We start from the raw sequence: 24509 nt of genomic DNA, 5'->3' as shown, positions 1-24509 counted from the left end.
CGCATTGAACTTTCAGCTCCTTAGCGGCTTTGGGACTTATCGAAAACAATGCTCCAAACATCGTTGCAGCCATGCTTGTCTCACCTCTCATGGGTCCGGTCATGTCTATTACTTTCGGTACGATAATTTCCGACTACAAACTCATAGTAAGTGAAAAGTTGGAATTTACATTTCATGTTTCCTCAACTACAAATTGCAGCAAGGATTCCGCGAGCCAGCTTCCATATTCCCCGCTGAAACATTCGAACAACTTCCGATAGTTTTAAAATTTTCTCAGAGGAAAGAGAAAACTGCTTCGGTTCTCCCGGGAATTTCCTTTCCGTGCAGGACTTAAAAACTCGCTTCCAAGTACATACAAAGGGAGGCAATAATGCGAGTTTTCCGATTTGTGTGTATTTCTAATGCAATTCCATGGTAAAAGGGCAAAACTTTTAATAGCCGCCGATGCAGCTTTGAACGACAGGACATTCGGGTCGGGATTTCGTCATTCACAGGAAAATGAAATCAGAAATCGATGTTCCATAAAGTCCCAACATTTTTGGGGGATTCTTGTTCAGATCTCATTGAGTGACTGCAAGGAATTTGCAGCGGAAGGACGACTTTATTCCGAGAAATCTGAGGAGTCATCAGAAATGGGACGGTAATAAAATTTAAGCGGTAAAAGTTTCGGGTTCGAGATGGAGATGAAGGATTTGCGCGGATTGGATGGGGTGTACTTGTCTTTGAGTTTTCGTCCCACTTGAAATCCCGTCGAAGTTATTTTATACTCCTTTCCTGCTGTTGATTGCTGGCTCGGTCCTCGTCCTTGCTTTCATGTCATTAGCCATTTTTAAGAGTCTATTTTTTGCTAAGAAACATAAAATTTTGTGCTCGTTGTTATTACAGAAAGTTGGCTTCATGACTTTGGCATTAGGAATGTTCATTTCGCTTCTTTTTGGTTTCATTTTTGGCCTAATTGTTGGAACAACGGATATGCCTTGGGGATGGACCGATTGGCCGACCGAGGAAATGAAGGGGAGGTAAGTGAGTGTGCAAAGTTTTCGATGTAATTATGTTATGAGTGTCGTAATTTTTAACTGGGGTACTTTGTTTGATTGGCGGAAGTTTGGTGGGTTTTAAGTATGCGAATTTGCGGAGTTTTGTGGTGCAATGAAAGCAGCCAGAAAATAGATCCTTTTCAGCTGACTTTGCAACTTTTCAAATCAGGTTCAGGTAAGTAGTCATAGAATGGCATTCAGTTAAGTAGGAATAATTCGGAAGGAGTCTCTTTTCCGGAGGTCGACCAGAGTTTGTAAACAAGTCGGAAAACAGAAATTAGGCACTTGAAGTACACAAAGTTTCGTAGATTTCTTATGTAAGAAAAATTTGGTGCACGATAGCGAGAGCATTCATTTGAATGTAATTCTGACAGATATGTTAGGAGCCAGGACCAAAAAAGACTTGATTTTAACCTACCATAATTTTGCTGATAATAGTAGGACTTCCACCAAATTTTCTAATTTTTCCTGTGTCTCACATGCTGGCTTATATTCCCTTTTTACTTACTTACTTATTTACTAAGATGAACTTAAGGGGGTTTCCAGTGACTTTCTAAAATTTATAAGTACACACTGTCAACTTTATTTAAGCTCACATCAATATGGGGGTACTTTTAGGCCTAGACCCACTCCCCCACTTTGACTGTGTTAAAACTAACCAAATTAATTGTTCCGGAAGATACTCATTGAGATCTTTCATTTGATACCCCACATAACTATATTTGGAAAAAATATACGGCCCCCTTTTGAATGCATGAGGACAGGAAGGGGAAGTCCCTTTAAATTCAACGTTGAATAACTTCATTCACTGTATGCCTATGAGCCCACAGTCCCGAATTTTTTCCCAAATTTCGTGTCACTGTTTTTGAGAAAATTGTGTGTGATAGATAGATACACGCTTGCAAGTAGTTGCCAGAATTTTGATCAAGCAAGTCCCTTCGTGTCCAAAAAGAAGCTTTTGGCAGGGCGCATAAATACGCAAATCTACGCACCCGAAAGGAAAGAAGGGAAGGATCAAAAAAACGTTGCAGGAATGGTTGCACAGCTAGAAGATGAGCTATGTACTGAGTGGCAAGGAAATGTTTTTTGTGAGTAGGGCAAATGAATGCGTTTGTACATAGAGTATTGGACTCCAGCTACACTCGCCCATTGGACTACCAACTCAACACCTGCTTATCGTCAGAGAACTAGCCTGGAATTATTTGAAGCATTTCTTTGGGCTAGTCCTTTCGCTAGCCCACTTTATGGAGCCTTCAATTCAGCGAATTCCTTTCACCAATGTGAGGGGGAAGAATTGGTTTGTTAGTTTAAGATATCTCCTGCAATCCGGTTTCTCTTCGATCAAGTCCCATTTTCTTCGCAACAAGAAGAACTCGAAAGTAATGAGCAAAATGGTTTCACTTGTCACCATTCCTCAGCATCTCTCTGAGAGTGTCGTTCAGTGACGGCTCCGCATAATTGGTCTGCATAAATTGGTTTATGAACCTTCCTTCCATGAGGACATAATTCTTCAATCCTCATGGAGAATACACAATCAGGTTTATTGCGCCTTTCCAATCTTTGCAAGCAAGACCGAAGACCTCCATGCCCGTTTAGAAGTTGGGTAAAGAAGTAGTCCATCTCACCATTTACGCTTCTTAACAAAAAGGGTAACGGAAATCACTTCCATGGTGATCACGGAAGCTAGTTTTGAGACAGCTCGATAGGCAGATGCCACCAGCAATGAACTCCGTCTTCTATTATACTAGGAGCTTACGATACACTTCCTTTCCGAGACCATCAGCTCATATCTCTGCGCCATAGAAGAGGACCGACTACAATGCACTCACTAAAAGATGTCTGCTACTAGATGTTGGACTCAGAACATTGATCATCAGAAGTGGGTGTCAATCCATGAAACTTAACTGTTTGTTTGGAATCTATTATCTACTCGCCGATCGATTTGGACGCAGGGTACCGATTCCCTTTTAGTCTGGGTGACTTCTTCGACTTTTTGCAGCGACAGGCTGATGCCATGAGCGGTTATCCATCATCGTCACAGTAGTAAGCTAAGTTTGCTTTGAGTCTTCTGATTTGTTGAGACCATATGCGACCCTTCTGGTTTGCTAAGTCTTCGGCCTTAGGGTTCCCCAGCTACCCCCGGTATGATCTATCCGAACATCCTATAGAGCAAAACTCGGTCTTGCAGATAAGTTCTCCATATTCGGAGTTATAGCCCGGCCCGTGGTATGTTTTTCTAGCGTGTGTGCTTAGCACATGGAATTAAAGGCTTTTCTAATTTAAGCTTCTACATCGACGGCTATGTACGTCGATGAAGCTTATCTACGATCCCTATGCTAGCATCCATCATCGTGGGGAAAAGCCGCCCGTAGATTGTGTCGCTATTTTCCCGTTTATACCAAGAGAACAAAGCGGACGGTAAGTGGACAGTAGCTCAGGGTTGTCTTATCCTTTGTTAATTAGCGCGAGCAGAAGGGAAAAATGCCCTCTTTCATGCCAGTGTTGAATGGGCCGATCAGTAGTCGATGATGGAATATCAGTTTATATAATTTTCTAGGGATACCATTGGATCCAGGCGTCTTGGTAGTGTTTCATGGTGAAAAGTGAACAATCCTCAGCGCTTGCCACGCAGTTGTCGTTATTCCGTATGGGATACACAGTGCGGGTGAACATATATAACCGAGTCCTCACCGATCCCGATTTACCTTCCCATTTGCGTCGATTAAGTTCTGTCAGTAGCGAGCTTTGCTTCTATATAACGATGGGCCGCCTCTTTTTAGCCGATTTGTTATTTGTTATTTGTCATTGTGAAGCATGGTTTCTTCCGTGAGATAAAGCTTGGTACCAAACGGCGGAGATTATGATCATCCGCAGTTCGCAATTTCGACCATGTACCAATACATAGATGGTTCATCACGTCTGAGTGTCTGCTATGGTGTGGAAGCACTGTGGATTGTCAGCGCTCTCCATTGCTCAAAGAGCTCTGCCGGATCTCTCGATATTCACCTTCCCGACGTGCCACGCACGGGGAGAGCGTCCGGCTGGTACACATAGAGAAATAGCGGCAACCACTTCGAAAAAATGAACTGACATTTGATTGACGAGAAGTTTTTCAAAACTCACCATCCCTCCACTGGGAATGCTTCCTTCGCAGTCTGAATGCCCGAACGTTGGTGGGAATCCCGTCTTTATAACTATCAACCCCGTTTTTGCCCTCATTTCAAAGATCAGTTTCCTTCTGAAATCAAGGTGAGGCATGCTCCACTCAAGTACTCTGGCGTTGAAGTCCCTCCTTACCAACATCCGCCCCTCCATTGCCGAAGACAGCGTTCTCGAAGACATCAACCTTGTGTTGAATGTCCGGCATCGTCCCTGGTCTTGGTTGTTTCACCAATCCAGATAGCGAGGTACCTGATAATTCAAGATGCATGAAACTGGGTTCGCGTGCCAGAATTGGTCGCTGATTAGCACTAGATCAGCTTTTATCTCCGCAGCAAACTTCACGGTTGATACTTATCCGGACTTTGGCTACCTCTAGTCATTCGCATAATAGCCTCTCCTATTTTGTTCCTCCTGGAAACCAGAGCCTTTTGCTCGAGTGGCCTTATAAAACGTATCGTTGTTTATTGTCTTCAGAACTAGTTCAACGAGAATTCTACCCTTATTTTTCCCAATGGAAGACACTTCAGGTGGCAGTGAACCTTCGGGGATGACCTTATAGTAAATCTTCCGGACGACCTCCGCAAAGGTTTCACCTTCCGTCGGTTTAATGAGCAGAGCTGGTGGTCTAGTACTCTATCGCCTTGTCACTTTTTCCTTTGGTTACCCAAAATTCGTATTCGTGTTGACTTTAAGCAGAAGGGTTTCTTATGGCGCGGCGGGCTTTATTTTCTTACCCCTCTTCGCCTACTTCCTAACTGAGTGAAGTCTCCTTCAAATGCATTTTCTTCTTATCGTTTTTTTCCCAGCTCGCTCTGCAAAGGACTATCTGCGAGCTGGTTGGCACTTACGATCTTCTCAGCGGAAAGTGCGGTTGCTTCTGCTTTTTATGCATCTTCTGTTCCTGTCCAAGCCTTTTTTCTTCGGTTCTCTAGGACACTCGGCTGCGCTCCCATGCTTATATCAAAATTTCTCTGCCCATCCGGAGCCTCTTCGTGGAGCAGAAGCTTTGTAGAGTTGCCGTCCCCCACCCCTTATTTTTGACAAAAGTCTCCAAAAATGTCATTTTCCAAGACCGTGGAAAGATGACGGCATCATCTCTAAACACAAACTTGGTGATCGTACACTCTCAAGTTACTGTCCTATTTCTCTTTCCTCCTCCTGTTCCAAAATCTTTCAGGGATATATCAACGATTGGTTGACTGTTCACTTTGGTCACTTTATAGCTCCGCTAATTACGCGGTTTTTTAGCCCAAACTTACTCCTCTTATTGTTCCCCCAATAATAAAACTGCGGAGATAGTAGGGAAAGAGGATGAGTTGGTTGCATTTGGGAGCAGCAAAAGAAGCGTTGTTGTGTTATTTCCCTTTTAGTAAAAAGAGGTTAGGAAGACTGTCAGGACCGGGACTAACATTGGCATCGCGGCTGTCAATGAGGTGCTTGAATAAGAAAGGGGTAAAGAGAGGAAGATGAGGGGTTGATTGCAATCAACCGTTTGAGGGAGGATGGACGAGGTGAGGAGTTATTCTCCAGGGAAATTGAGTAATTGAGGCGAATCAAGAGAAAAGTGAGCGTACTTGAAAAAAGTAGGAGAATGCGGGCTGCAGATGTTGCGGATCTGTGATGCTCCTCCTTCTCCAGGTGTTCCTTCCTGGTTTACTGAAGTTTGCAGAGTTCTAAAGAAAGTGAATTAGGGTGATTTCCGTAAAATCTCTATTTTTTATTTGCTTGGTCTCAATGGTCTCTCAATGGTTCCCCAGAATGGCTGAGAGTGCATGGACCGAGGGAGGGAGGGTCAGACAGACGTAACGGCGAACGGGGTTAGTTAGAATAGCATAAGGGATCTCGAAGACTTAGTCGCATATTAAAGCGTTGAGGATAAGATCCTACCTGTTACTCGATAGGGTTGAACTCAGGCCTTTGAAAGTTGAACTTAGCAGGCTTGCGCACAATATGTTGGTTAACAGCATTAGAAGCGACCTGAGGAAGAATATCAAGTGATTTGGAAAAACAACGCACCGGCAGGTTGAAGAGGACAGTGTCAAAAGCAATAGGGCAGGTGAGCATTGGAAGTCCTCACAACCGATGTAGAGCAGGGAGGGGAAAAGTACGGTTGCGATATCCGATAATCTGTTCAAAAATTTCTCGTACATGGAGAGAGGCTAAGGCAGGAAATATATGGTATACACAAGAAACAGCAAGTGAATGCACAAATTTATAGGGTTATCTAGTCAAAAGGGGAGGATAGGAGACCAAGTGGTTGAACCGTGACTTAGTTGAGGTAGTATATCTTGAATTAAAGATAATTGAGGTGGTATGCCTTGAATTAAGGAGAACTCCAAGGTTAATCCAGCTGGCTCTAGAGATGTTCAGGGTGAAAACCTTTGAAAGCCCACGGAACTTTTAACGACTGTCTGCTCTTTGGTAGGTGGGCAGTTAAACGAGAGAAAAGGCCCGCCGAACAAGACCTTATGTAGAGGAGCACCAAAAAATATGAATGTAAGAAACGAATTATAATCAAGATTGGAGGATAGAGATGATATTGAAGGAGCAAATGCTTCAACACCAAATAATTGCAGAAGCTTCCAAAGCTCAGTAAGGGTGGAGGCCGGAACGTAACGTCGGAAATTAAAATCGGTTTCACAAACGAAATCCCGTTAATTTGGACCAAGGGCTTGAACATTTGTGAAGCCAGAGAAATTGCTGAAACGAAAGAACTCTCGTGCACGATTCTTATCGAACGCAAAGTTGACCTCTCTCATAATAAGGAGAACGCAAGGAAGAGAACATCTCCTGGAAAAGCGGTAGATACAGAATGACGCGAACTTGGTAGGTATATCTTTAGAAATGGTGGTTATGGTGAGGCAATTAACCTGCGTGAAAGGTCTTTCAAAGGGCATGATGCGGACGTGAGGCATACAGCGGAAATGAGGTGTGCAATATGGGCTAAGTCAAACGTTCTCAATTTGGACGACATGGAAATAATCGTAAGATCTACCAATGGATTTGCAAGAGCCAAAATGAATAGGCTTCAAATTTATAGCTGTCATATTCTACCAAACGGAGTATTAGATGCACGGGGATGGTTCTCCATTATCATCGCTGGAAACTTCACCGCATGGTCTACCGTCAAGCTCTTATACGACAGGGGACTGCTGTTGTTGGAAGCGTTTTCGCTGCTGGACATCCAGTGAAAATACCTACATCACTAGTGACGAGGTCATGCCGCGCGTGGATTGGATATTACACTTAACGTGGCGCTAGAGATAAGACAGTGGTCTTTTTCGAGTTTTAATGTCTGTTGAGAGGAGGGCGTCTCCCGAGTAAATGGAAAAAACAAATTCTGGTGCTGCGCAGTATCTGCGTCTGTGCGAACGGTTTAATCCTTCGTTCACCTTGTTCAGAGACAATTAAAAAGGGAAAGCATCTACTAACATGCAATATTCTCCCCTTTTCTTCGATTTTTTAACACCCCAATTTCCTCTTTCCCTTCCACGACATTTATATAAACCATTTAAAAATTTTAAAATGAATCATTTCATTATTTAATTTATCAAAACCTACCACCTGTTACCCCTCCCTAAAAATTATGAAACTCATTTATATATTTAAATGGGGAAGGAAAGAGAGCTGGAAACTAGCAAAAGAGGTATGCTCAGAAGCTAGGCTAAGATGGGCAGTGGGAACCTTTCAACCAATGAAATCTCCCGGAGCAGATGGCATTTTCCCTGCACTTATCCAGAGGGGCCTAGGAATTATCCTAGAGTCTCTTCTGAGGGTGGTAAGGGGGAGCATAGCACTGGGTTACATACCAAGGGCATGGAGACGGGCAAAAGTGGTCTTTATTCCGAAGGCGGGTAAAAAGGATCCTTTTCACCCTAAATCTTTCAGACCAATCTGCCTAACATCGTTCGTACTCAAAACGGTGGAGAAGGTCATAGACAACTATATTAGAACTAACGTTCTAAAGCGTAATCCCTTACATCACTGTCAACACGCTTACCGGGCAGGAAGGTCAACTGAAACTGCTCTGTATCAGCTGACAAAGGTACTACGGGACGCCATTGAAACAAAAGAAATTGCACTGTGCGCGTTTTTGGATATCGAAGGAGCATTCGACAACACATCGCACACAGAGATACAGGATGCCCTGAGCCGCAAAGGAGTGGGAAACACCCTGGCACTCTGGATGGGCAAAATGCTAGAAAGCAGACAAATAGAGGTACAAACAGGTACAAATTCTATTATCATGAACACCACTCAAGGCTGTCCACAGGGTGGAGTACTCTCGCCGCTGATGTGGAGTATGGTAGTGGATGAACTCCTGGACGTGTTAACTAATACTGGAATACAAGTCCAGGGCTACGCGGACGACATTGTTCTAATCTGTAGGGGCAAATATGAAGATACCCTATGTGATAGAATCCAAACTGGATTAAGGGTTACTAGTGCCTGGTGCAGGAAGGTGGGACTGCGGATCAACCCAACCAAAACCACCATAGTACCATTCACTAGGAGGCGTAAGCTGGATCACCTGAAAGCCATAACATTACATGATATGGAGGTGAAACGAGAAACAGAGGTCAAATACTTGGGAATCACGCTAGACCAAAAATTACTCTGGAAGACACATGTCGGAAACACTTGTCGGAAAGCCACGAGGGCTCTGATGACTTGCAGATCCATAGCAGGAAAAAAATGGGGTTGTAGCCCGAAGATACTACTTTGGATATATACTGCAATAGTAAGACCAATGATTACCTATGGAGCGGTAATCTGGGCAGAAAGAACCCAACTCAGCACACAAGCCAGGGAATTACATAAGCTCCAAAGGCTGGCTTGCGTGTGTATCAGTGGGGCAATGAGGACATGCCCAACGGCATCCCTGGAGGTCCTTCTGGGATTAACCCCTCTCCATCTGCACATACAGATGCAGGCAAGGAGATCAATATTCAGGATGGCCGGTAGCATGAGTGAGGCGGGGAGCTGCCTAAATCGAAGGAAGATTGATATCCTTTCTAGGCGGTATCCCGAATTACTGATACCGAGGGACAACATGACAACGAGGTTTCACTTCGATAATAAGTTTGAAACACGTTGGAGTAACAAGGCAAACTGGGAAAGCGTGGCTGTGACATACGGCTTAAACCAGCAACTGATTACTTGGTACACTGACGGATCCCTCACAGCAGAGGGAGCGGGTGTCGGTGTCATTGGTCCAAGGAAAATGTACTTTGAGCCAATGGGCAGGTACACTAGCATATTCCAGGCGGAAATTTACGCCATAGACAAATGTGCCTCCTTTAATCTGCAAAGGAACTACAGGGGGCAGAACATAGCTATTCTCACCGATAGCCAAGCAGCGATCAAGGCACTTAGGTCCAACGAGGTGAACTCTAAACTGGTATGGGAATGCCTTGAGAGACTGAATACACTCGGTTCGTCCAACAAGGTCTGGATACTTTGGGTTCCAGGCCATGCTGGGCTGGAAGGCAATGAGGCAGCGGATGAACTAGCCAAGAAGGGACCAGGGATGCCTTTATACGGGCCAGAACCCTTCTGTGGAATCGGAAACGGTTTCATGGTTATGAATCTAAGAAACGAAGAAAAACGGTTGAGGGAACTATATTGGGCGGGCCTACCAGGGATGGAGCAGTCCAGGGTGCTTATTGGGGGATACGAACCCATGCGCACAAAGGATTGCTTAAACCTCACCAAAAAGAACCTCCGAATCATAGTGGGAATTCTCACTGGTCATTGTCGGCTGAACTACCACCTAGGGAAGCTAGGGATATCTACGGACACTGCCTGCAGGTTCTGTGAGGAGGAGGACGAAACCTCTATGCACGTCCTGGGACAGTGTCCAGCACTTGTGCAAAGTAGGTCGATACATCTGGGAGAACACTTAATACCAGATGCAAAGTTGAAACTTCTGGAAGTGGGGAACATACTAAAGTTCCTAACGGTTACTGGCCTGCTTGAGATACTATGATCAACAGGTACACTATAACCAGTAAAAGGGGCACAATAGTTCTTCAAGGACGCGGTGCGACTTTCCCTTAACAAAATAATAATATATATTTAAATACAAATCGTCAATTTTTAAATAACACCAATGATCGAATATTGCATAACCGGTGAACAGGGAACATCGACTTTGCATTTAACCATGACGGTTCATATGTTTCGAAATGTAGGCCCCAACGGTTGGTCTGGTTGAGGCGAGGGAGGATGCATTTTCGTTGTAGAGATTAGCGGATCCGGAGACCGGCTGATTAGAAGGACAGCTGATGAACTAGACTAGAGTCAATTTGTAAGCGAGTCTCGGATCGAGAGGTTGTGTCTTTAGAGAAAGAGCGTGCGTGGTTTGAAAATTTGTAATTTCGTGCAAATAAATCTCCGAGCCAAAAGGGGAGAAAACGTTCATATTCAAGTCAGCTAACGCAGAAACCAGATTGAAGCCAAGGTCTGAGGAATCATTTCTGATGAACATGAATTTGAATATCAGATGTAATCCGAGGGAGGCCATTGTAGAGGATTGCGTGCGCTGCGATTTAAGGCGTTGATATTGACTGATTGATTTTATTCGATTTTTCTGGTCGCGGAAAAAGCTCTACGCACGGAATTTAGCGGAAATCAAAAAGACCGATTCGCTTAACTTTCCACACTCGAGAGTGTGCAGCGGGAAAAGTTGCGTTTTTGCTGTTGTGGCTTGTGTTTGCTATGCTGTTCCGTGTCCTGGACCATCCGCCTTTGGGTCGTCCACGACCAGGACAGTACAAGCAGTGATTCGCGCGTTTAAGCCGTTTTTTTATTTTGAGGTTTAGCCCGCGTGTGTTTATTTCGTTAGATGCACGCAATTCTCCGTGTTTGAGAATTTTCCAGAATCCGGTGCGGACCCAGGCAACGGTAAGGACACGTGAAGTGCTTCAAGGACCCCCTCCCCCCCACGCATCACATTTCCGATTCTGGCTGGCACAGAGGTATGCAAGCACGTGCCGATGGAGCTTCAAAACTTCCAGGTAGACCTTCACGGCTAGTTTTGCCATTTTTTTGGATTTTGGGATAGCTCTTCCCTGTCGGTCGTCTCCGGCCACTCAGCCACGTTGTATCGCATAATTTGTTCACGGGACAGTATGGGAAAGCTGTTGGAGAACGTTATATGCAGGAGCCTCCTTCAGGAAGCGGGGGTTATGTCGTAGCAACAGTATGATTTTTGAGTTGGCCGATCAACAATGGATGCCACCAACTCAGTGATAAGTTTGGCAGTGGCAATCATTCGCACAATTTGACAGGATTGCAGGAAACAGTTTGAGACCATGATTTTCTCTGATGTGACGAATGTTTTTAGCTCCGCATAATGAAGCTGGATGTGTTCAAGTATATTCAGCAAATTGCCAGGGTTTTTTCTCGAATAGGAAGCTTCTCTACGATACTGACATGGGACTAGTTTAATATTTGGTACCTGGCGGAATGTCGCAAGGATCGGTACTAGACGCATGACTATGGTATTTGAAGTACGATCCTGTGTTAGAGATCAAACTCGCATGAGAATCTACAGTGATTGGTTATGTTCATAACATCGCGGGTGAAGTAGATAAAAATGTTAAGGGTGTTGCCTTTGCACGGAAGACTTTGCTCAACTTGATCCAAGAACGACTGGTAAGGCATGGGCAAGAGTTGTCTCAAGACAAGACAGAAGCTCTACTAATTAGTAATCGTAAGTTTATGCTTCAGTTTATGAATGCTAAAGAGTATACCTTTAAGATTTCCTGCGTAACAGCAGGTGGTTGAGACCAAGTCGTACATCAACCACCCCTGTGTTATGTTGGATGATCAGTTAACTTTCAAGGAATACCTGAATTGCACTAGCGTGAAAATGAGGAAAGTTGAAGCTTCTGGCATAATGCTAACTTTGGAGGTCCGAAACCACAAAGGCAGCTCCTGTTGGCCAACGTGTTACGCTGCACCGGTTTGGACGAAGGCTCTTAGTGTTAAGGCGTACAAGAGGAAATTATAGGCAGGATTTCGTCTGAGTCCATTGAGGATTTCTAACACATTCCGTATAATGTTAAACGTAGTAGTATTCGTAGCTACGGAAATGATATTGGTTGACATTTTGGCTAAGGAGATGAGAAGACTGTACGATTCGAAGGTACCTTACGTTACGAAAGAGCAGCACCGACACTAAACCAATTTTAATAAGTTTTCGTTTTTATGAAAAGGGTTCTCAATGTGAAATTTAAAATCAAAAAATCAAAGTGTTCTTTCCTTTCAACACCATTTAAGGCAAGAATGTTTGCCTTATAGCCAGGAGTGTACAGCATTAAGTAGCTCCAGAGCTATACCCTGGATGTTGTAAACTATGTCAACAGCTTTCACTGCATTAATAAATCTTTCTTCTTTCCCCAATTAATGTAAATATATATCATGCAGAAAGAACTTCTTCAAAATTGTACCTCTCCACCTGTCGTTAACAGGATATTCCCAAATAATCCAACCGAAACCCTTAGTTTACCTTACAGTCCAGTGAAAAGCTTCCAAATTCAGTAGGCAAAATTGCATCTTTTAACCTTGATCCCGAAAATATGACTAAATGTCTCTCTTTTGAGTACACAAAATCAAGAGGTTACTCTACCATGAATAGCCTCCAGTTCCATTGGAAAGGACGAAAATGAAATCCGAAATTGCAGTTATAACAGAATAACCCCCACTGAAGCTCGCTGAACCACCATTTTGCTTACGGCGGTGAAATAAAGGATAGACAGCGACCTTTCATTTTGCAATTAGCAACCTCTTTCACTGAAGAGGGTTCATTCAATATCGGGAACAGCCTCAGTGTTTGAATGATGCAAGCAGAATTTGAATCGAATATCCCGTCTCCCTACGTAGTGTCCCATCCGCGGTGAGGTCTGGTTACAATTATTACAATGCTCACTGAAAGGATCCTATTAGAATATCTCCGTTGGGGGCAAGCTTCGGGGGTTGTTTGTCTGCTGGCATTATGCAGTAGGTTTTCATAGTCGATGTCATTGCATAGGCAATCCATTGTTGATAGTAGGTCAATCGACCCTGTAAAGCGTGTGAATGTAGTTCCCTCTTGTTTGATGCAAAAGGATTAACGACCAGGACTCATATCCGCCTAGGACGAGTAGAACATCCGGTTATTCTTGCATCCTTACCTTGTGTTTGTGGTGACTTTGCTTACTAACCGAATTTTGAGAGAGATGAACTAGGATGAAAATGCTTTTGATATTCCACATTGAAATTGTGTGATTTTTAAGGAGGTAGGAAGGGGAGGAAAACAGTAGTCAAAGCTTAGATTTTATGAGAGGAAATTGAATTTTTCATTGAAATGTTGTGTCTTTGTGGATTTTAAGCTCGATTGGTGTTATATGTAGCGTGAAATGGTGAGTTTAATATTCGTTATCCTGAATTCTGGTTGTATATCTCCTCTTCGCCTCTTTGTGGAGTATAAGCATCTTTGGTGTTCTTCTTTTTCTGTTTCTTTAGGCTTTGTCCCTTTCGAAAGCGAAGCCAGCTGAAACCACACGTGTTCAGCGGAGTTACCCAGGACGTGATCCGCGAACGGGGAGCGTTCCCTGGTTCGGCGCCTTTAGCTTCGACAATAAGACTCACTTCGGCCCGCCTCCAAAGTTGAGTTTGAAGTAATGCTTTCGTCGCTCTAGGACTTTAAGGAGGTCCTCGTATGGTGGGAGCAGCGGCCTCTGAGAAGCGTCCACTCTAATGAGGTCCTGCGATCATGTTTCAAGGTCTCTGGGGGGTCGATCTCCGACGTCGTATGTGGTGAAGAAGTCGCCGGCCGCAGTTTCGAAAACGCGTCCCTCAGCAGATGCAGCCTGCTGGAGTCACTTAACCCTGCTTTAATATTCATCACAGGGTCGACGGGGGATCGCAGATTCTTCCCGTACCCCATCTTAGCGGGGCTGGCCACGAACTCCTCTCGATGAGTTGTGCCTGGGCGGAGAAGGACGAAAGGCAAGGACTGCGACCACTACGGATCGCTAGGAGCCATTAAGGCGGTCTTTCATTGGACTGCAGATGGTATGCAGTGGTCCTGTGGCGTTTGAAATCCAGGAGCTTACCTAACTCCGAGAAAAGAGTAGACGGAAATTGCATTCCTTGGTCGGTGATAATTACGACTGATACACCAAAGCGCGAGATCCATTCTCCACAGAGAGCTTCGGCATATGATTGTGCCGTAATATCAGTCAGAGGTATTGTTTTAGGCCACCGCGTCGATGTCGATGATTGTGAGGCACTACTTGTATCCGTGCGAGTCTTGCAAAGGGCTAATGATGTCGAAATGGATAGTGTGGAAACGCTTGGTCGACCGAAGGAATACGCCAACTTTACGTGGCTGTTTGATTTTACATTTTTGGCACGCGATGCACTGTCTGTCCCAAGAGTTTACGTCCTTGTCCATGGAGGGCTAGAAATATTTTCCGGTGAATAACCGGTTCGTCGTTCTGCTGCGTGGGTGCCCAAGATCGTCTATTGCGTGAAATACTTCCTTGCGAGAATCGGCTGGAATAAATGGTCTAGGTCCCTTGTCTGAGGTCTCGCAGAGCAAGTAGGAGTTTGAACCGCAGATAGGAAACTTCTTCAACTTGTATTTGAACTTTGCTCTTAAGCTCTTAAGCTCCGCGTCGTCTTTCTGCGCCTCAGCAATTGCCGTATAATCATCCGCTGTAGGAACTGTGACTTTTGAGATTCGTGACAAAGCGTCCACAAAGACGTTTTCTTTTCCAGACATGTATTGAATGTCGGATGTACACAGGCTGATGAAGTTTAGTTGCCGAAGTTGACGAAAGTAAGGGGCTTGCGGTCCGTGGATACTGGGAATGGCTTACCCTCAAGGGAGAAGGGGAAGTATTAAATGGAGAGGTATGCGGGGAGCAGCTTACGGTCCTAGGCGCAGTGAGCTAGGTTGGGTTTTTTCGAAAAGAAGCTGAACGGTTACCAGGTTTGGTTCACCTGTTAGTGAAGAACGGCGATTATCGCTGTGTCTGAGGCATCAACAAATATGGCGAGGAGTGTATCCGCTCAAGAGAATGCTATTAGTGTAGCATCAACAAGCTGTTGATTGACGGTTATAAATACCCGGACGACCTCAGTAGACCACGGAACCTCGCGAGAGTCTTTCTTTTTGGGCCTAGACAAGTAAGTGTTGGGGATCGCTTGGTGTTGAGCGGTCTTGCGCAGGTAACGGCATTAAAAAATGCACTCGAGATGGTCCAAATTCTAAGATTCGGAAGAAGAGGCGACCGAAACATCATCCATGTAATCGAAACAGAAAGTTAAGTTTCGTAGGACAGAGTGGATGATGATGGATGAGTGGATGATGATCATCACACTTAATGCTGCTAAGAGCAGTAAGACAAACACAAAGACGGTCACACATCCGGTAGGCTGGAGCTCTAGCTCCTCAACCATTTTACAAAATAGCTGGCAGTTGCGTAATCAGGATAAAGGTAGTTACTTCACTCCTGACTGACGGAATGCCGTGACTGAAAGCGACTCCCGACCAATCAGTTCTCAAACCATAGTAAATGGAATTGGTTGTTTCGCTGGTCAAGGAACCGGAAGCTGCCGTATATCAAAATGATTTCAGAACTGTACCCCGCTTCATTGAAACATGTGAATACGGACTGTTCTCTCAAGCAGAACGGAAATAATTTCGGCCATGAACGCACCGAAAACGGAGTAAAGCCGCTGGGTTTTACGGTTTTCCCACTCAGTTTATCGCTGCACTTGCAGTTTCTGCAGATCTTCTACTTCCGCTCGTACGGGACTCATATGAATCCTACACCTTTCACAGACAAAGGATGAAGGGATGATCGTTAAGCTTTCTAGGAAGGGCACTCGTCTTGAGTACAATAATTAGAGGGGTATCTACGTGCTTAACAACGCTGCTATCTTCAAGATAATACTTAAAAATAATTCTGGAACGCATCACAGAACACTTGGAAAGTTTGATGAACATAAAGCAGGCTGGCTTTTCCTCTGGATCCTTTTGCTTTGCCCACAACAACACCCTGCGGATTGTGGCGCGGCTGGATTCGCGGCGAATGCGTGCGGACAGGTGACACCACCGGCGGTCTCCACTCAGTTTAGACCTCGCCACAGGTGTGGAGAGCAGAGTGCCATGAAGAGATGGCAGATATGTCAGATATAAAAACATAATGGCTGGACTTCTACTTCAACTGATGGGACCTGAAAAAGAAAAAGGACTTCGAATTCGACTCAGCTTACATTTTTGAGACGTGAAAAAGTTGTTACTTGAGATATTGAATTCGAGCAAACATTGGTATCTTTGGTGGAGTACAGCGCATTTCACTCATATGCATATTGGAGCAAAATGTCACATGCTGAACCGAGATAAAATGTCATAAGAATTTAAGAACCAAGTTCTTCAGGGTTGCATCCTGTCACCGATATTATTTCTTTTTGCTAACAATGACCTTCTTCACGTTGCCTTGTCTATATAAAGGACGTGGAGAAATTGTCTGGAACTTATTACCGGAGTACGCTGGCTTGATACTATTCTGAACAAAAAACTTGGTCAGCGTACATGCTAGTCATCCGTAGATGATGTGGTTGCTATGCGGAAGTGGCAGTGGGTAGGTATCACATTAAGGAAGGGACATATTTTTATTGCTGGTTACGCCATGCAGTGCAACCCACTCTTTCAAAATGATCGACGAGTGGGTCGTTCCAAAGAAACTTGGCGCAAAACAGTAGAGGGTGAGTGCGGCCATCTCGGCAAGTCCTGATAGGAAGCACGATGGCGTATAAGTGCGATTAACGTCCTATATCCCACGAAGGGGTGAATGACAACCATATATAAACCAACGAAAGACCTACTTTAGTGTTTGAATGGACAGAATTTTTGTTTTTACTCGATTAATGAATCCAAAAGACGGGCATACAACAAAATGATAGCAGGCTTACATAGGTAAGTCCTATTTATTTTCATACCTGTGAGCAAGCAAGCTATCTCGAAATTTCTTCCCGTGGTTTGAAGACTTTGAAACCAGCAGACAAACGTTCCTTATTTCTCCAAGAAAAGATGTCCTTACATGAAGGACAGCCAGTTTGTTGGCTATTGGATAGTATAATTTTCCCGTGGAGTAAATGGTGCGAAGCTTACTTATGTTTTCATAAACCTTGAGTATTAATTTTTCTAATACATATCTCAGGAACCAGTTCATCCCTCCATCCTCGAGTGTTAGAAGGACAGAGCGTGGGATAAACACATGTCTAACATATATGAAATATGAAGCCCTGTCTTGCCTGGTATCTTATGCTTTCCGGTGACCTTTTGTATTTGGATAGTTGGTTCCCAAAGTTCCCGTCGATATCCAACGACCACAGTGCCTTAGTAGTGGGAGTATTGGATGTTGTGGCAACTAATATTATAAGCGCACGGGACGGACTCGAGCTGGCTTCAACAACGGAATCGTTCATAACAAGCTCGAATCTTCGTAGTTCTCCGGCTCTATGCTCCCAGTGAGAACCGTGTAGCAGGAGTATATCATGAGGAAGTAACCTTAACCCCACCAGGTACGGAAGTTCTACCAATAAATTAGCAGGATGAAGCCTTACACTCCTCGATGCTCATTCTGCCGAGACAAAGAGGGAAATCTGATTTCCGGTTTGGAGCGATGGATTGAGTATTTTGAAGTATTGCTGAACAACCAGAACATGGGCGAGTTGGAGGTACCGCCAACTGAAGACGACGGACAAATACTGCCATCACCAAGTATAGCGGAAACAGTCCAAGCAATCCAGTGGTATAAGTCGCCAGGAACCGATGGAGTTACAATCGAATTGGTTAGATATGGAGGCAATTACACCAAGCGATCGAAAAACTGTTGGAATATGGCCATCACTCATTACATCTTTTCAATGATTTTAAGGCCCCCTATGACAACATAGCCGGAGTAAAACTGTACAGAGCCATAAGAGAGTTCGGTATTCCGACGAAATTGACAAGGTTGACCAGACTGACTCTGACCAATGTACGAGGCTAGATAAAAGAAGCAGGATCACTATTGATGCTGTTCAACATCAACAACGGAGAAGGGGATGTCTTATCATGCGCCATCTTTTACCTGACCTGGAATGGGAATGCCAGAAGAGAGATTGAATACACTCGGCTCGTCCAACAAGGTCTGTATACTTTGCGTTCCAGGCCATGCTGGGTTGGAAGGCAACGAGGCAGCGGATGAACTAGCCAAGAAGGGAGCAGAGACGCCTTTACACGGGCCAGAACCCTTCTGTGGAATCGGAAACAGTTTCATGGCTATGACTCCAAGAAATGAAGAGGAACGATTGAGGAAACTATACTGGACGGGGCAACCCCGCATGGAGAAGTCCAGGGTGCTTATTGGGGGATGCGAACCCATGCTTAAACCTCACCAAAAGAAACCTCCGAATCATAGTGGGAATTCTCACTGGTCACTGTCGGCTGAACTATCACCTAGGGACGCTAGGGATATCTGCGGACACTGCCTGCAGGCTTTGTGAGGAGTTTGACAAAACTTCTATACACGCCCTGGAACAGTATCTGGCACTTGTGCAAAGAAGGTCGAGGCATCTGGGAGAACACTTAATACCAGATGCAAAGTTGGAAGATCTGGAAGTGGGGAAATACTAAAGTTCCTGACGGTTGCTTGAGATACTATGATCAATAAGTACACTGTAACCAGTAAATCGGGCACAATAGTTTGTAAGGACGCAGTGCGACTTTCCCTTAACGGAATAATACCTTGCCTTGGAAAAAGTGATGCGTGGTGCTGAGGTAAATGCGAGGGGCACGATCCTCTTTAAGTCCACCCAACTACTGGCCTACGTTGACGATATTGACATTATGGGAAGAACAACCCGAGATGTACAAACTGCCTTCATTCAGATCGATTCGGCGGTGCTGGATCTTGGCGCAACAATCTATATTAGATCAGGGCCTTGAGATGTGTTAGAGCACTTCATTCAAGACCGTAGCAGTACACTACAGTACACTGTAGAAGGTAACGTGGTCAGTATTGCGCTCGCTCCAGATTATTACCCTGATTTGACTCAGGTACTCATTCACGGGTGAGTCGACTGGTATCCGACATCGAGTCATGATAACAAATCCTCTGCCACCAGTGAGATTCAAACCGCGACCTTCCCCTACAACAGCCCAGCGCTTTACCCACTCAAGCCATCCAGACACATTAATGAAGGCAAAAACCAACCAACCAACAACATCAAATCGCGCTACTCAAACGGGAGGAATCAAGATAGGGGACTACAACTTTGACACCGTTGATAATTTCTTCTATCGAGGGCCGAAAATCACAACCGATTACAGCTATGACGATTAAATCAGCCCACGGTTGTTGGCAGCCAACAGGGCGTATTTCAGCTTACAAAAACTGTTCCGCTCGAAACGTCTCACCATAGGGTCAAAGCTCTTACTGTACAAGACAATGATCTTGCCAGTCCTCATGTATTCCTCGGACACTTAGGCTTTTAGCAAGAAAAATTGTGAACTCTAGGCCGCGTTCCGGGAAGAATTCTCCGAAGAATTTTTGGCCTACATGAGGATGGACGATTCCGTAACCTACATAACGACGAAATCTATGAGCGATATCATGACCGTTAAGTTGTGGATAAAATGAAGTTCAACAGGTTACGGTGGGCGGGTCCGTATAGATGAGGACGATCCAGTCCGGAAAGGAAAGAGCAATATCTATGGTAGAACAAAAAGTGGGCCAGGACGTCAGACGGAATAATTGGTTGGTCTCGGCGCAAAACCGGGATGTCTGGAGGTCCATATTTGGGCGGGACTAGACCGGATACCGGTTGTTGCGCCGTTGATAATGGTGAAGTGTATTTGTCACCTGAGGTTCGTTGGAGGCAGCAACCACTCCGGATACTGTAAAAATATCATGAAACTTTGAGAATTCATCACGGTGGTCGGTTTACGACAAGGTCCAAAATGGGGGTATCAAGTGAGGAACTGAGCCAAGTACATAACTAACGCCTGTTCAGAACAGGAAAGAGGGACGAGGCTGGTTAGCAGACCAAAAGACTCAGCAGCAAAAAAGTGGTTTACGTGAGAAACGCGACAGAAGCAGCCGGTGAAACTCTAGTAACCGCGACTTCTGGAGAATAGAGTGGATCTCTCAATGTGGATGTGCAAGCTTGGAGAAAGGTGGCATTGCGAAGGAGAAATGATCGGAGGAAGATAAGGCCGAAAGTGATCATCATCTCCGAAAGACGTGAAGGGTCATTCGCTGATATTTTCACGAAACTGAAGGCAGTCCCCAAACTCACCAATTTGGAAGACAATGTCAGCCGCATTGGACGGTCTCAGAACGGAAATCATGTTGTTGTTGGAGCGCAAGAAATCTAGGGATATATTCTTGAACCAAATCCAGAGCCGACATAAGGGATAGCAGGCCAGAGATCACGATAGACCGCAAGGATACAGATGAAATCACCACGAAGGGGGAACTTCACAGGGCCTTGTAAAAGTAATTCGATTTCATTGGACTGCAAGGATCCGTGGTGAAAATGGAAAGGAAAGTCTAAGGTGAAACGCAAACCACCATCATCAGCCAATTAATGGAGGCGGTACTCAAGATGTTGGCAATATGGGGAGTAAGAATAGGCTGGAGGCAGGTGGCATGGAAGCGATGCTTTAGTTCCGTTGGCTGCGGTCACATGCAGGCATGCACCAGTCCAAATGACAGGTCAAAGCAACGCAGAAGATGCGGAACGGAAAACGATATCAGCAAGGACTGTGAAGTTGTTCCAAATTGCTTGCCATGCAAGGAGAGTGTGACCTATCAGCTCATTGTAGGCAGGATCAGGTGCCCGGAATTCAGGTTGATACAAATCAACAAATCAATCAATCATACAAACAACGATCCCTGACAAGGTGGGAGTCCAGAAACCTAATTTTGTATTGTTAAAAGTTGGTGACCAATCCAATAGGATGGTCTCCCGTTGCTGATTATGACAGGGAGGATTTTGTCCTTCTAGGCTTATTTAAAGGGAGTGTATACCTTTGGAATGATAGTCGTGTGATTTGAGCTTCCATTCCAATTATACAATTTCCCAATTGACTGACGTGGGTGAGGTCAACCACGGATTTTCAATATCTGATGGGTTGGAAGGATTATGTTCTCGTTTGCACTTTCTACCGAGTATCTTATCTTGGAGTAACTTTGAATCTTGTAACGAGCCAAATCCATTCCACTTGTGAATTCGTGGTGTTGTACGGACCCCTGGAATACTTAGTAGTGCAAGTAACCGCCAGGATAGAGCGTCAATCCGTTCATAGGAAGACAGCGAGATCCGAATTATGGCTTAGAGGTTAGGAAGCAGGTAGTCAGCATTTAGAGAAAAATGTGGGATTATCCATTTCCAATAATACGGCGAGCTTCTTTCTCCCTTTAATTCCTCAAAAATTGAACTCTTTCTTTTTGATATCTTAGCCGTTCTAACGAAAGGAAAGGAAAGCGTAACCGCGAAACTAGTTACATGAAGCTTTTGGTGCTCTTTTCTATTATCCTCAAGGATTTCCCTAATGTTTTTGTATATCAGGGGAGGGGCGGGGGGTCTCTAGGGTCAATTTAGCTCGCTACCAAGGGATGATTTTCTTATAGGCATGGGGTGAATCCTTAAATATTACGGTTTTAGTTGATAAATACCCTTGGGAACTATTTGGTTAAGAAAACTACTAGCAAATAATCTAATTTGCAAATTCTATTCCAATCATTACAGAGGCAACGTGCGATCCCTTTGGATGGGAGTATGTTGGGCGTTGACATCAGGGACAGGAGTGGCTGTTGCATTACTACTGGGCGCAACTGGCCCATTAATTGGCGTTGCAATCTCGGCATCTCTTCTACCACCTGTTGTTAACTGTGTAAGTAATTATTACGTTATCATCCCATCACGGTGCCACTGATCGAATTAGATCCTTTATCATCCCCATCCACCCCATAATATCATTGAATTAATTTCAAATTTGCAGTCATGTACGATAACATCGCTAACATATTCAGCTGAATGTGCGAGTATGCCGTTGCACTAAACACCTACCAGTGTCATTTCCCTTAGTGTATCCTCCATTCTCCAGCAATCCAACCCCCTTCTCTTAAGCTCCGTATCCACCCTAATCCGAATGGCTCTCCATTTCCCATCACGTCAATATGTTCCCATTTCCCTCGCTCCCCAATCGTTTGATACTGTTTGACTTAATCCCATTTCCGACAACCATCATCATCATCATATCACATGCCCGTATTACTCCGTATCTGCGGAACCAACAAGCATCCTCGTCGTCTTGTAGTGTAGCAACAGAGCAAGAAACATCAACATGGCCTGAACTTCTTACACCTCATTATCCTGATTGTTAGTAACAATGATGACGGGGACGGCGGTAAGTGCAACAACAAGATAACATGCTGTAACAACACTTGGAAGATGCTTGAGAGAAGAGGGCATGGGGGCGGGGGGCGAGAGTCCTTATTGAATTTTCATTTTCGTCCTATTTCATCATCAGGAGCTAATTTCGATTCCTGGTTCGTTCATTAAGTATTCCAGGTGGCTAATTTTCATTTGTGTGCTCGTTGGATGTTGTACACACGAGTGGAGGTGAAGTGCCAGGGATTTTTCTATTAATGGACTCCTTGCTTTGCTTCCTGATGCTAAGATCATGGCCGGATCAATTTTTTGACTCTAGTTTTAGGTTACTGATTTGTAACCTTATCCTTGGGGGTGAAGGACAAAAGCTCCTTTCTAATTATGCTAATTGAATACGTAATGTTGCGGAAAGGTTTCGGTTAGTTTTTAGGATGACAATGAGCCATTTCTTTCGCAGGACAATGACCTTGGAGGAAGGGAGCCGAGGGGGTTTAGGTGCCATTTTTCCGGATAGTTTACCAAGGGAGTTTTTTGGTCACTATTGAAGTTGAAGAATAAGATACACCTAGCAACAAGGAGTGGGGTGAGGATGAGAGTAGAAATACACATTTTCTGCTTAGTCGTGTTTTGATGGTGGGACTTATTTCCATATTTCATGACTACGGGCAAAATATGAAAGTAAAATAAGGTCAGCCGCGTCAATCGTCGTTGTCGCTAAGCAAATAAAATGTATTGAGAGAGAATTATAATCAAGCATTCTCTTACGCTGATGCTTCTTGGAATGATTAATTCTAGGATTACGTCTCGCAGATGAGGAATGAGGGCAAATACATAGATTGAGGAATGGCTTTTAATATCAGTAGGAAACACCCCAAAATCCGGTCAAGAAAGGAGAGTGGGAGGGTCATTTCAGCCGTCAGGCATCTCAGGCCATCAGGACAATCCTCATGCAATTAATATTGATGCATCTAACACCCTATTGACATAATGACTCTCTTAGCTAAGGATCTCCCCCGTTGACATAACGACTCTTCGAGATGGGGGTCGAAATTCACCCATTGCATTCCTCGTTTATTATTAAAGTTGGTATTTGGGAATTGAAATTTGTAGCCAGAAACCATAAACATTTAAAATTAGTTTGCTAAGGAAACGTAATCCATGCTTCGAGAAAGATAGAGCTTTCTGGATAGGGCATTTGGTTATTGTATAAGGAAGAAGATTAGCTTTGGAGACTCATGCACACTGTTGGTAAAGGTGGTCATTGAAATGTTCATTGTCTCGATGAAGATGGTCGAAATTCTGGGAATAATCCTTTGCTTCTTGAGGCAATGTTCTGTTCGCTCCATGAAGTTTAATCATCAGGAGTGCAGTGAAGTGTGAACGAGGGATGGATTAACTCAGCGATGAATACGTTACGGCAAGTCCAAATCTAACAAGCAACCACGGACCTGTTCTTTGAGAACTTGCTCCAGTTCGGGTCATTCATACGAGTACATACACATCCAATATCAAGCCTTACTCTCTCCGCTGACAAGCATGTCTACAAAAAATTCCCTGCAAGGTGGGTTATGTTAGGTTTTCTACAAGTCCCCTCAGCAGAATGGGCTAGAATTATACTCATGGAATGAGGGAGAAGGATCAACGCTCATTATCAAGGAACTCTTGAACTACCCACTGACGTGGCATGTAAGCACATTAGGCGGGCACTTCCTTAGGAGTCGTCTGCGATCTTTGAAATATCCCTCACGATAGGCGGAGTGGCGTTCCTTAGGTGGCCGAACTAGTACTTCTAAACTCCAGTGAGTGCCAAGTGAACTAGGGAAGAAGCGGTAAGAGGAAAATGTGGCTGAAGGAGACTTTATCCAA

General features: G+C 44.4%; 2 protein-coding genes across 2 annotated transcripts in view; one reads left to right on the top strand and one right to left on the bottom strand.

Moving 5' to 3' along the window:
* LOC119651725 overlaps positions 1-24509 on the bottom strand; it is a 613458-nt gene that overhangs the window by 120730 nt on the left and 468219 nt on the right. The gene's annotated exons all lie outside the window — the stretch shown is intronic.
* Positions 1-24509, top strand: part of LOC119651727 — a 118763-nt gene that overhangs the window by 47686 nt on the left and 46568 nt on the right. The window contains exons 6-8 of the mRNA XM_038055454.1: positions 17-146; positions 886-1019; positions 21999-22143. Of these exons, the coding sequence (XP_037911382.1) occupies positions 17-146; positions 886-1019; positions 21999-22143 (409 nt within the window). The remainder of the gene's footprint in view (positions 1-16; positions 147-885; positions 1020-21998; positions 22144-24509) is intronic.

This window comes from Hermetia illucens, chromosome 3 (assembly GCF_905115235.1).
Source record: "Hermetia illucens chromosome 3, iHerIll2.2.curated.20191125, whole genome shotgun sequence".
NCBI lineage: Eukaryota > Metazoa > Arthropoda > Insecta > Diptera > Stratiomyidae > Hermetia > Hermetia illucens.
This window is presented reverse-complemented; position numbering and strand designations above follow the sequence as displayed.